The 12995-nt window shown below is 40.3% G+C and overlaps 1 protein-coding gene and 1 non-coding gene across 3 annotated transcripts in view; both read left to right on the forward strand.

The window, feature by feature from the left end:
* Nucleotides 1-12995, forward strand: part of haus6 (HAUS augmin-like complex, subunit 6) — a 54396-nt gene that overhangs the window by 37050 nt on the left and 4351 nt on the right. The window contains exons 12-16 of one of the 2 annotated variants that reach the window (XM_052019956.1): nucleotides 2-110; nucleotides 5203-5260; nucleotides 5403-5588; nucleotides 9121-9241; nucleotides 11000-12259. In XM_052019956.1, the coding sequence (XP_051875916.1) occupies nucleotides 2-110; nucleotides 5203-5260; nucleotides 5403-5588; nucleotides 9121-9241; nucleotides 11000-12259 (1734 nt within the window). Of the gene's footprint in view, nucleotide 1; nucleotides 111-4815; nucleotides 4945-5202; nucleotides 5261-5402; nucleotides 5589-9120; nucleotides 9242-10999; nucleotides 12260-12995 lie in introns of those variants that run through there. The other variant, XR_007956641.1, reaches the window with a different exon arrangement.
* On the forward strand, nucleotides 4121-4252 carry LOC127572989 (small Cajal body-specific RNA 8). Its single transcript, XR_007956729.1, has one exon. It is a non-coding gene; the product is annotated as a small Cajal body-specific RNA 8 (non-coding RNA).

Raw genomic sequence — 12995 nt, forward strand, 5'->3', positions numbered from 1 at the left:
GGGCTTGATGAACCATGCACCAAAGGTTCTGAAGGAGATGACGCTGATATTGTGAGCATTACAAGCAACTTCAATGATCCAAGCACATCAAAACTTCAGTGTTCAGAATAGTATGTTCTATTGTACACTTGATTTGCATTTCAATTTGAGATGTGTTTTTGAATCTGCTGAAGTTTGGAGATCTTGCCTGTTCTAGTTGTAACTTTCATCTTGCAACATTTTTATTGCACAGTGCTAGAACTTCTAGATTTTTGAGCAATAAAGAATTTTGTCTATTGGTTAAATATTTTGAACAAATTTCTGCATTGGCAGGATTTTAATTTTAGTGGATTAAATTGTTTATTGTATTTGAGTTGGGACTTTTCTCCCAACTGAAAACAATCTCTTTTTTGGATTTTAAAATTTGTAGCTCAAACAATTTGAATCTATTTTTATCTTGTCAACTGTATCTCTCAAGTATGCAATCTTTTATTGAGGTACATTTCAAAAGGTGCCTTGCCAAAGAAAGCATTGTGATTATTTTTAAGAAACATAGAAAAACCTACAGCACAATTCAGGCCGTACAGCACAATTCAGGCCACAAAAGCTGTGCCACACATGTCCCTGCCCTAGAAATTACTAGGCTTACCCAGAGCCCTCTAATTTTCTAAGCTCCATGTACCTATCCAACAGTCTCTTAAAAGACCCTATCGTATCTGCCACTACCACTGTTGCTGGCAGCCCATTCCACAGACTCACCACTCTCTGAATAAAAAAAAAACTTACCCCTGACATCTCTTCTACACCTACTCCCCAGTCCCTTAAACCTATGTCCTCCTGTGGCCACCATTTCAGCCCTGGGGAAAAGCCTCTGGACTATCCACCTGATCAATGCCTCTCACCATCTTGTATACCTCTGTCAGTCCCCCCCCCCCCCCCCATCCTCCATCGCTCCAAGGAGAAAAGGCTGAGCTCCCTCAACCTGCTTTCATAAGGCATGCTCTTCATTCCAGGCAGCATCCTTGTAAATCTCCTCTGCACCCTTTCTATGGCTTCCACATCTTTCCTGTAATGAGGTGACCAGAGCTGAGCACAGTACTCCAAGTGGGGTCTGACCAGGGTCCTATATAGCTGCAACAATACTTCCTGGCTCCTAGATTCAATTTCCCGATTGATGAAGGACAATACACCATATGCCGCCTTAACCACAGTCAACCTGTGCAGCTGCTTTGAGCATCCTATGGACTTGGACCCCAAGATCCCTCTGATCCTCTACACTGCCAAGAGTCCTAGCATTAATACTATATTCTGCCATCATATTTGACCTACCACAATGAACCTCTTCACACTCATCTGGGTTGAACTCCCATCTGCCACTTCTCAGCCCAACTTTGCATCCTATCTATGTCCTGCTGTAACCTCTGACTGCCCTCCACACTATCCACAACACCTCCAACCTTTTGTGTCATCCGCAAACTTAATAACCCATCCTCCACTTCCTCATCCAGGTCGTTTATAAAAATCAGAGTAAGGGTCCCAGAACAGATCCCTGAGGCACACCTCTGGTCGCCGACCTCCATGCAGAATATGACCCATCAACAACCACTCTTTGCCTTCTGTGGGCCAGCCAGTTCTGGATCCACATTGCAATGTCCCCTTGGATCCCATGCCTCCTTACTTTCTCAATAAGCTTTGCATGGGGTACCTTATCAAACGCTTTGCTGAAATCCATATACACTACATCTACTGCTCTCCCTCCATCGATGTGTTTAGTCACATCCTCAAAAAATTCAATCAGGCTCGTAAGGCAGGACCTGCCCTTGACAAAGCCATGCTGACTATTCCTAATCATATTATACCTCCTCCAAATGTTCATAAATCCTGCCCCTCAGGATCTTCTCCATTACCTTACCAAGCACTGAGGTAAGACTCACTGGCCTATAATTGTCTGGGCTATCTCTACTCCCTTTCTTGGATAAGCGAACAACATCCGCAACCCTCCAATCTTCTGGAACCTCTCCCGTCTCCATGGATGATGCAAAGATCATTGTCAGAGGCTCAGCAATTTCCTCCCACAGCAGCCTTGGGTACATCTCCGGTCCCAGTGACTTATCCAACTTGATGCTTTCCAAAAGTTCCAGCACCACCTCTTTCCTAATATCTACATGCTCAAGCTTTTCAGCCTGCTGCAAGTCCTCACCTCAGTCCCCCAGATCTTTTTCCGTAGTGAATACTGATATAAGGTATTCATTAAGTACCTCTGCTATTTCTTCTGGATCTGTGTACACTTTCCCACTGCTGCACTTGATAGGCCCTATTCTTTTGTATCTTATCCTCTTACTTGTAAAATGCCTTGGGGTTTTCCTTAATCCTGCTCACCAAGGCCTTCTCATGTCCCCTCCTGGCTCTCCTAATTTCCTCCTCAAGCTCCTTCCTGTTAGCCTTGTACTCTTCCAGATCTCTAACATTACCTAGCTCTGTACCTTTTGTAAGCTTTTCTTTTCCTTTTGACTAGTTTTATTATAGCCTTTATACACCACAGTTCCTGTGTTCTCTCGTGACTCCCCTGTCTCATTGGAACATGCCTATGCAGAACTCCACACAAATATCCCCTGAATATTTGCCACATTTCTTCCATACTTTTCCCTGAGAACATCTGTTCCCAATTTAAGCTTCCAATTTCCTGCCTGAGAGCCTCATAATTCCCTTTATTCCAATTAAATGCCTTTCTAGTCTGTCTGGTCCTATCTCTCTCCAGTGCTACTGTAAAGGAGATAGAATTATGATCACTGTCTCCAAAATGCTCCCCCACTGAGAGATCTGACACTTGACTAGGTTCATTTCCCAATACCAAATCTGCAGGATATCTTGGACGTGATCTGAAACATCCTGGACCCTGGCACCTGGGAGGCAACTACCTTCTGAGTTTCTTTCCTGCGTACACAGAATTGCCTGTCTGCCCACCTAACTATTGAGTCCCCTATCACTACTGCCCTCCTCTCTCCTTCCCTACTCTTCTGAGCCACAGGGCTGGACTCTGTGCCAGAGACACTGCCACTGTTGCTTTCCCCCAGGTAGGCTGTCTCCCCCAACAGTACTCAAACAGGAGTACTTATTGTCAAGGGGTACAGCCACAGGGCTACTCTCTAGTACCTGACTCTTTCCCCTTCCCCCTCCTAACTGTGACCCACTTGCTGACTCCCGTGGCCCTGGTGTGACCACCTGCCTATAACTCCTTTCTATCACCTTTTGTTTGTATCTTGTATATTCAATTCCCATTTTTAATGTGGTGGAGTCACACAGCTGTTTTGTCAAAGATACCTGCAAGGTTGTCAATCTGGATACGGAGGTGTGCTTGTATATGTGGTGAATTGCTACATCACACTTGTATTGGGCTGTCCTTTAAACTGATGGTTTGAGGATGGCATCCATAGCTCCAGAGTCAATCCTGTTTAATTTAGTCCAAAATTTGCAAAGGAGATCCTGTCTCTGTGGTATGTTGAGTTGCTCCAGATATGGGGGTGTAGACAGTGGTGGTGTGATTGAAAATCAAGTGTTCAACAGGTTGGAATTGCAACATTGAGGGTTTGGAATGGTTGTGGAAACAAGCAGTTCAGGTCTAAATACTTTGTCAGAACTGGGGAAAAAGGGAAACAAGCTAGTTTGTATTAAATTGAGGGCAAAAGACCAGCTAGGGGAGCATTTGAACTGTATTATATAGAGTTAAGTTTGAAAAGTTTAAACCATGGAACCAGACATGGAAAGCATTGCAGATTCTAATCAAATTAGCCATTAGGATAATTGGCTATATTGTGTTAATTATGACCTTCCTCACACTAAATGGTCAATTTGCTATCTTAGCAACTGAGTGTAATTAGTTTTTAACCAGGGTGAGGTGGTAGGGAGAGATTTGGCTTGATTTTGTCACACTTTAACTGTGACGTGTTAGAAAGTTCTTCAATTTCTTTAGTGAAAAGGAAATATTACTACAAATTGCAAAGTGTGCATCACATATACCTTGTATGTTATATAACGTATGTTTTTATCTATTTATAAATTACTGAGTGTTTTCTGATTGTATAAAATGGGTAACTGAATTGAGGAGCTGAATAGTGTACTACCATTTATTGTTCTTAATCCTTGGGAGACTGATACACAACTAGAGCCAAATTTACTCTAGTTGTCACTAATATCTCCCTAGAATAAAATGAGCCCTTTGATGACCGAGCCGACTTGAGAGAAATCGGAACGGACAGATACGGGGCAAACAAAGACTTACGTCACACTTGTGCTGTGAGTGTGTTCTGTTCCTTATAAATTTAGTAAATTAATTGCATACGGTGGTAAGTGTGGTTCTTGAGTTCCGTAGCTATTAAAGTTATTCAAAAATGAAGGTTTCAATTAGTTTGTGGTGGCAGAGAGGCACAATATTTCTCTTGAGCAAATGAGTAAGAAACAGATATCCAATATCCCAACTGCTGTTTTTGATGCAGCAATTAAGTGAAAGCAGCAAGCTTAGGGGTAGTGAGGGAGTAGGTGCTTGTGAAGTGATTTGTAATGTTGCTAACTACCAATCAGGATAGAGGGTCTGGTGTACCAGGAGACCCTGATGGAAGAAAGAAATGACAGGAGAATAGCGTGCCAGTGTTTTGAGCTCTGAATTGATTCTCAAGTACAGTGTAGGTAAGGATCAACCAAGAGTCAATCATTCAGATTGGTTGGAATTGTGAAAATACAGTTGGAAGAAGTATGATTGCAAATTTAATAATGGGCTGAAGTAGTGGAAGGTTGATTTGATAGTTTTTTTTTGTTTCTCCTTGTTGAAAAATTGTTTAGCTAATCAAGCAGTGAGATGGACACTATGGAACTGAGGATCAGGATAGCTGCATGATTAAGTGAATGAGTGCTATGGAAGAGAATTTGATGGCTTGCACGAGGCCACATGGGAGTGGATTTCCTGAAAAGGTAACATCCATGTACCAAGGCTACTGATCAGTATTAATGAGAATTTGCAAAACAAGCAATGAAATCTGAGTTGGAATCAAGTGAAGTGGGTTGGAGATGGGTGTGGGGGTTTGGTACCATTCACACGAATGTTGTTAACTTTTACCAAAGTGCCATAAGCTTGATCATTAAGTATCTGTTCACACTTTAGTCTTTGTCTTGGATTTAAATTGAATCAATTTAACTTATTCCTTTAATTCAATTTTCTGATTTTTGCAGTTTTACCCCTTCTATCAGAAATCCAAATGGGCAAACAAGTTCTTCATGCTTTGGAGAAGTAAGATACCTTTTTATATTACATTTGCAAGGGATATATCAATGACAAATTATTCTATAAAATGCATCATCTTACTGGCTGTGCAAATTGTCATCTTTATTATTACTACTATTCAACTCAATGCAAAAATGCTTATTCTCAGGAATCAATTGAAATACCATTGGTAACTGGCCAGCCTCTTGAAAGTAGATTGCAGACTCCATACGTGAATAAAATGGAAACATGGCATAAGGACAAAGATCAAAGTCCACCAATTTTGAATAAACCTAAGAGTTCTTCTAAAGGAAAAGAAGCACATCAAAAGACTGTTGACCAGTTGGCAGAAGAGGTAAGTAATGGTCCCTTTTATCTAAGCTGCTTAGCAGAGGAAAATTTTTATTAGACCCATTACACTTGTGCTAGTTCTTTCATGAACTATGCAATTAAATGTATTCCCCCCACCCTTCTTGTCCAATTGACATACACTTTTTGCTTAACAAATGATCACCAGATCCCAGCATCTGCAGTCTCTTGTGTCTACATTTTTTGTTCATTTTCAAGAATGTCCATCTCCTTTTAGAATGTTGCTATTGAAGCTTGTTCATTTGACCTTGGGTATTATAAAACATAACCAATTTATGGGTACAATATCCCCCTTTTGCTTTTTGGCATTAAATTGGTGCCTTCTATTTACTAATCATACTGTCAATTGAAACAATTTCTATTTAAAACTGTAAAAATATTATTAAATTGAGCCTCAACCTCTGCTATTGGAGCAGTCACTAATTTTCCCTTTCTATCAATGAAGTTCTTCATGCTTGGAGTAATTATGGTAAATATCCTGTGCATCTTCTAGACATTGATCCTAAATCATGGTTACTGCAGTTGGACACTGTTCTTCAGCTGCGGCTCAACTAATGGTTTTTAATAAAGACTTCCATAACTTTCTTCTATATTCCATGCCACTTTTTATAAAACTAAGGATACTACATGTCTCATTTTGAATTCATCCTGCCATCTTCAAAGGATCTAGGTTTCTGCTCTATTTAACTCGTATTCTTTTTTTCCTTGTTCTTTCCAAAATGCATTACTTCACTTTATGTTGCACTAAATTTGTGTTTACCTGCTGGTTCTGGATTCTGTGTCTGCCTAAGAAACCTGAATAAGCCATGTGGTCCCTTGTGTTTGCTTCGCATTCAACAAGCTCGTCTGCTTCTTTATCCTTGTGTACTGGTTTTTACCCCATCACTTGCCCTTCCCATGGTGCCCTAAAATAGTTGATTATACCCAACAATTAAGTATCCACAATGTGGAGATTCACAGCCTTCTGCATGAAGGTATTTCTTCTCACTCCATTTCTAATGGTTAATCCCCTATCCTGAGAACATGCTTCCTAGTCCTAGACACTCCTTGACAAAACAACTTGTTGATGCATTTCAGAATCTTTCAGTGAGGTCACATCTCATTCATGTGAAATCATTTTTGAGTGTACTCCTATTATTTAGACAAACCCTTTCATCCAAAGACTAGTGAATCTATACTGTATAGCCTCCAAGGCAAGTGTTTTTTTGATAAGTAGACTAAAACTATACATGTTTAGTCTTGCTAAAGCCCTGAAAAGTTGCAAATATCCCTTAATTTTATGTATATATCTTAATGTTTAATATAGTTCAAATCTTTGTGGCACTAGCAGATTTTGAAATAATGTTCTTTACCAAATTCTAGGTCAGTAGTTGTGTCAAAAAAAAAGCAATGATCTAAATGCAGATCCCTGTGGAAAACCATTATAATTCCTGACAGTTTTGGTAAATATTCATCACTATTCTGCTTTCAGTCCCGTAGCCTCACCATTATCAACACTTTGCACAGTCAAAGAAGCAAAATCTGCTTGTAACAACACTCATTATGCCATTTGGACTCGCCCTATTGGAGAGATTTCCTATGTTCTAGCCATCACTCCCCAACCTTCTCTCCCACCGAAAACTAACTTATTTTTTTCTTTCCCTGTTCTGACACAAGGTCCTGGCCTACAAATGATAACTTCCTCTTTCCACAGATGCTGTCTGACCTGTTAAGTGTTTTCAGCATTTACTGTTTTAAAAAAATGTATGTTTGCTTTTCTATAATTTATATGAGAGACCTGTGTTGACTGCTAACCTTTACTCACATTTTCTTTGTTGCTTTTTTTAAAAAGCAGTTTGCACTCTCTGAAATTTATCTTAGTTCTCTACCACATTACTTTTTTATTTTAATCATCCACTGAGCTCCAACATGCCTGCCCTTTATCCACTTTGGGAATATCAAGTCTGTACCAGAGTTGTCTCTTAAAGACCTCCCCTTGCTTACTTAAATAGAAAAACTAGAATGATTTATTCCAAATTCACCTCAGTAGCACACTTATTCAGGAAAAGTGAGACTATCGTAATTTGGGTTCTGTATTTGTATCTTAATAATACACATTACATTGTGCAACATAACCAGTCATAGGCAGCACAGAAACGACTCCTTGGCCCACTGTATCTGTGCCATGTATCAGGTACTTACCTACATTCATCCCATTTTCTGGGACTTGACTTCTAGCCCTCTATGTCATGGAGTTTCAGGTGCTCATCTCAATGTTGTGTTGTGAGGGTACCTGCTTTCATCACCCCCTCAGGCAGTGTGTTCTGGATTCAACCACCCTTTGTGTGGGGAAAGTAGCTCTTCCTCCTGATCTGCTCCAAGTCTCCTATCCCTTGCCGCCTTCATTCCTGGTTATACACACAGCATCGCAAAGGCAGTTTCTTGCTTGCTATCTTGTCTATGCCCATCATGATTTTGTATACCATAATACCACCCCTCAGCTTCAACCTTCTCCAATTTAAAGAAAGCAGACATAACCTGTCCGGTTTCTGCTTGTAACCTGAAGTGCTGCAGCTGAGGCAACTTCTGAAAGTCTTCCCTTTCTTTGCCTAGCATTGTTAATCCTCCCTAGAATGCACCTCCCCACATTTTTCAGGATTAAATTCCACCTGTCATTTCTCTGCCCTTCTCACCAAATGATCAATATCATTCAGCAGCTGAAGACCACTTTCTCTTTAAGACCATCAATCTTTGTGTCATCTGCAAACTTGTTGATCATGCCTCTTGCATTCACATCCACATAGGAAATAGCAAAAATCCCAACACTGATCCACTGGTCACAGACTTGCAATTGCAAACCCTCAATCATCACTCTTTTACCAAGCCAATTTTGGAGCTAATTTTCTAATTACCCTGGATCTCTCAGACTTTTACCTTTCCAAACTAGTCTTTCATGTGGGGCCTTAAAAGTTCATATTAGAATACATTTCCTGTACCAGCCTCATCAACAAATTTAGTCACCACCTTGAAATGTAGTCAAATTGGTCCAATAGGATCTCGCCTTAAAGCCATGCTGACTGTTCCTGATTAATCCCCGCTTTTCCAAATGCATTAATTCTGTCCCTCAATTTTTTCAAATAATTTCCCCATACTGATAGACTCACCAGTGTGGAAATATTTGGCTTATTCCCTGCTGCTCGAGTAAAATGTACCACATTTGCTGTCTTCCAGTCATCTGGCACCTGTTGTGGCCAGAGAATAGAAAATTTCTGTCAGAACCTCACCAATCTTCTTTGTAAATGAGGTCTTAAATGAATATTTCCTATCCACTAGCTCCATGCACAGATTGATTCTTTGGTCCCTAAAGGAACCTATTTTTCCCCCCTTCTGGTTCTCTAACCATTGAAAAACTTAAAATGTGTGGTTTTTCTCAGTTATGCCCACCTGTACCCCCCATTTGCCCTTCTACATGTAAGTGGCTTTGTCCTAATGAACATGAAATGCATAGTTAATGCTGAATCAATTTTTTTGTTCTTCAGGTAGCAGATATAATAACAAGAGTATTCCAAAAGCAAGATCTGGTTCAGGAAGGCATTTTCTCACCAGCTAGCAATCCCTTCATTACACAAAATGAGCTACCAAGAACACCTGAAAACTTGAGTAAGCTTAATGGTTTGATTTTAAAATATACAGTAACTGTATGTGCAAGTTAATGCTGTGTAATGCAAATCATCATCTCTCTTTTCCTGTGTCAGAAGACTTGCAGGTATAAAATTGCTGGTGATCATTAAAATTATGATCCAAATACTTGTGAATTTCCAAGTTGTACAAATAGCTATGACTGCTCACTCAAGTCGTAGTATCTTCTACGACTGCAACAATTCCTCATTGCTGGACTGGGGTTAAGGGAAAGAATTCAAGATATAAGTTAGAGTAGGCCATGCAGCCCTTTTGAGCCTGCTGTGTCATTCATCAAAATTATAGTAATTTATTTCTGTTTTCCACCTTCATTCATGAGGAAAATTACTTACAAATGTCCTCCATGTGGTAAGGTTCTATATGTGGTATCATTTTTTGTTCTTTGTAAGTTCACTTCAAGTCTGATTGATCAAACATGCCTGCAGCATTGTTAAGAGGAAGCTTTTCTTACCTATAATTATTCCTGTTCCCTGAATGGTTTATTACTGCATTGCACTTATTGAAATGCAACAGTATTTGGGATGTCAGTTTCAGTTACTTTGAAGCCTAATAAGGAAGATTTAAGTTATCAACAGGTTACAAGTTCAAAATGCTGCTGCAGTTAGGCGAAACTCTTGTATGAACCAGGTTTCTTCAGCTGACATAGAGAACATGAGGCAAATGGCTGCCCATTGTGCTGGGTTACTCTTTGTTCCTTTGCCACTCCTTACTGTGGTGTGATTTAATGCAATGAGCAGATTTACAGTATAGCATTGGGTCATTCAGACCAACTTGTTTATGCAGGTATTTGTGTTCTATGTCAGCCTTCTCCCAACATTTAATTTGTTCCTATCAGCATTTATTTGCAGAACTAGCTTAAGTGATGTACACAGTTCATGAAATGAAATTGGAACTTTGCAGTTAAGTAAATGTATGAAGATGATAGAGGTATGCAAAATTAAGTGGAAAGCTGTGGTTTATTGGAATTGAATTTGGGAGCCAAGAGGTATTGTTGCACCTATATAGGACCCTGGTCAGACCCCACTTGGAGTACTGTGCTCAGTTCTGGTCACCTCACTACAGGAAGGATGTGGAAGCCATAGAAAGGGTGCAGAGGAGATTTACAAGGATGCTGCCTGGAATGCAGAGCATGCCTTATAAAAGCAGGTTGAGGGAACTTGGCCTTTTCTCCTTGGAGCGACAGAGGATGAGGGGGGGACCTGATAGAGGTGTATAAGATGATGAGAGGCATTGATCAGATAGATGGTCAGAGGCTTTTCCCCGGGGCTGAATTGGTGGCCCCAAGAGGACATAGGTTTAAGGTGCTGGGGAGTAGATATAGAGGAGATGTCAGGGGTAAGTTTTTTACTCAGTGGTGAGTGCGTGGAATGGGCTGCCGGCAACGGTGGTGGAAGCAGATACGATAGGGTCTTTTAAGGGACTTTTGGATAGGTGCATGGAGCTTAGGAAAATAGAGGGCTATGGGTAAGCCTAGTAATCCCTAAGATAGGGACATGTTCGGCACAGCTTTGTGGGCCGAAGGGTCTGAATTGTGCTATAGGTTTCCTATGTTTCTATTGGTGCAAGGAAGCACTGTTACCTTAAGAGAATATTTTGGGTTGATGCTATTGATCTGTTAATATCCCATCTTTCCCATTGCAAGAACTTTTAGATTTCCCTGCTTGACTAATTTTCTTTTGCCCGTTCCAGCTCTTAAATAAAACTCTGCTAATCTTGTAGTTACAGATATTAGAAACAGCTGGCGATGTGCGGTTAAGGAATCTGAGCTTGAGCAAATGAAACGCCAGGAGTCTGTATTGACACATCCAAAGCAAACAGACCATGCAAATGAACAAGTCCTGATGAAACCTGAAGAATCTTCACCTGCAGTGTATATGAAAGTGTCTGGATCTTTTCATGAGAATACTTCCTCAGATGCTATTGCACTTCACCGTACTGAAATTGATAAAATGAGAAGCTGGAGTAAGACTCCATGCAGTCCTGATCCAGAGTCAGCTAGTTCTAACCATCTTTCCATCAGAAATGAAAAGTGGAGCAACTGGGTTCAGTCGGGTACGACAAAATGCCAGCTTGATTGCAGGGAACCAGGAATGGACTGTTCAGAGGTGGGATCTGAAAATGAGTGGCATTACTTCAACAGTAAAGCTGCAAGTAATGATCCAGATGGTGTGTTGATAGGTAAAATTCTCTCTCCACTTTCTGGTTCCCACGATTCCTGTTCTAGTGAAGATGGTACCAAAAAAACTTCCGGAAGTCTCATAAACAGTGTAACAGATGATGAGATTAATTTTGGTCACTCTCAACAATTTTTGCCCCTTAAGAGAGTGAGTCCCAAATCGCCAATTAAAAAGGAGAAATTGACTAAAAGTTTCATTATGGAAATGTGCAAAACCGGTGACACTTTGGAGAACTCAAAATCCTATAATTCTCTTGATACAGAATGTGACTTGGATAGTACGTTACCTTGGAATCAATCACAGAATGTGACCACTACTCCATGTGACTCATTGAAGTTTGGAATTTTGCAGGAGACGATTCCTGATGTCCTTGGCAATGACAGTTTGAACAGCTCTATGAGTCCCAATGTTGATCAGCTTGATGACCCTCACTTGGACATGACATATTTGCGGAATAGACTGGAACAATTGCGTGAGAGGAGTTTGGCTGCTATCACATATGGTGCAAAAGAAAAGATAAACTTAGCTGAAAATGTGGGAACTTCTCATTTCCACAATAACACTGATAGTAAAGATCAATGCAAGCCTGAACTTCCTTGCGAAGTAGACTACACGAATGAGGAAGTTGACAACGCTGACAAATTGTTTACTCAGGAATCAACATCTTTGAAAGCGCTCTCACCAATTTCTTTTGAATCACAAAAACCTGGCTTATCTCCTATTTCTTTGGGTAGCTCTCCATTGAATGTTCTGGAACTTCAAGATGACCTTTTTGGCACTTCTCTGCTCAATCCTTCTCAGGGTAAGTGTGCAATATAAGCTTTCAATGGCAACAAACATAGTTCTGATTTTGCTTGCAGGAGGTAAGTTGGTGTTGATAATTGTCAAATGCCAATTTTAATTTTTAAGAAGGATTGATTGTTTTTGCTGTTGCTTCCAATCCCCCAACATAATAATTTGTGCATGAATATTATAAGTATCTCCAAAACAAAATTGTCAAGACCCAACTATCAACTCCTTTGAAAGACTACAGTTATTATCCTGCATGAGTTGGGTTCAACTTATTCTAAAGTTTTGTTTTAATTATTCCCAAAAGAAGAAAATTGACAAGACTACTCTGCCACCCATTCCCCCTGCCAAATTCCTTAAATTGCTTATTCCGACACAAATTTGTGTGCAACCAGGGCAATGCTAACAAGATTACAACCATAAAGGACCTGTTATTTAATTGTATTCTATACTAGACCTCTTACCTACTGTTGCTCATCTCAATGTGACCACAGTGTGATGGGATCCTTACCCCACCTCCCTACCTCTTCCCCATTGTTGTCTCTAATATCTTGCATACTAAGGATGCTATCTGTCCCCCTTGTTATTAAATCTCTTTTAACTTATCAATGTTTTCCCACACTTTCGGGAAGGTCCTGTTGCAAGGTGTTGTGATAATTATTCTGGGTATCCTGTCTTTTTCTGTATCCTGCCTTTTTCTTCGTCCTGTCAAGTACATTCCACCTGTTGAATAGGATCATTTCTATCCA

This window comes from Pristis pectinata, chromosome 7, assembly GCF_009764475.1.
Source record: "Pristis pectinata isolate sPriPec2 chromosome 7, sPriPec2.1.pri, whole genome shotgun sequence".
Lineage (NCBI taxonomy): Eukaryota > Metazoa > Chordata > Chondrichthyes > Rhinopristiformes > Pristidae > Pristis > Pristis pectinata.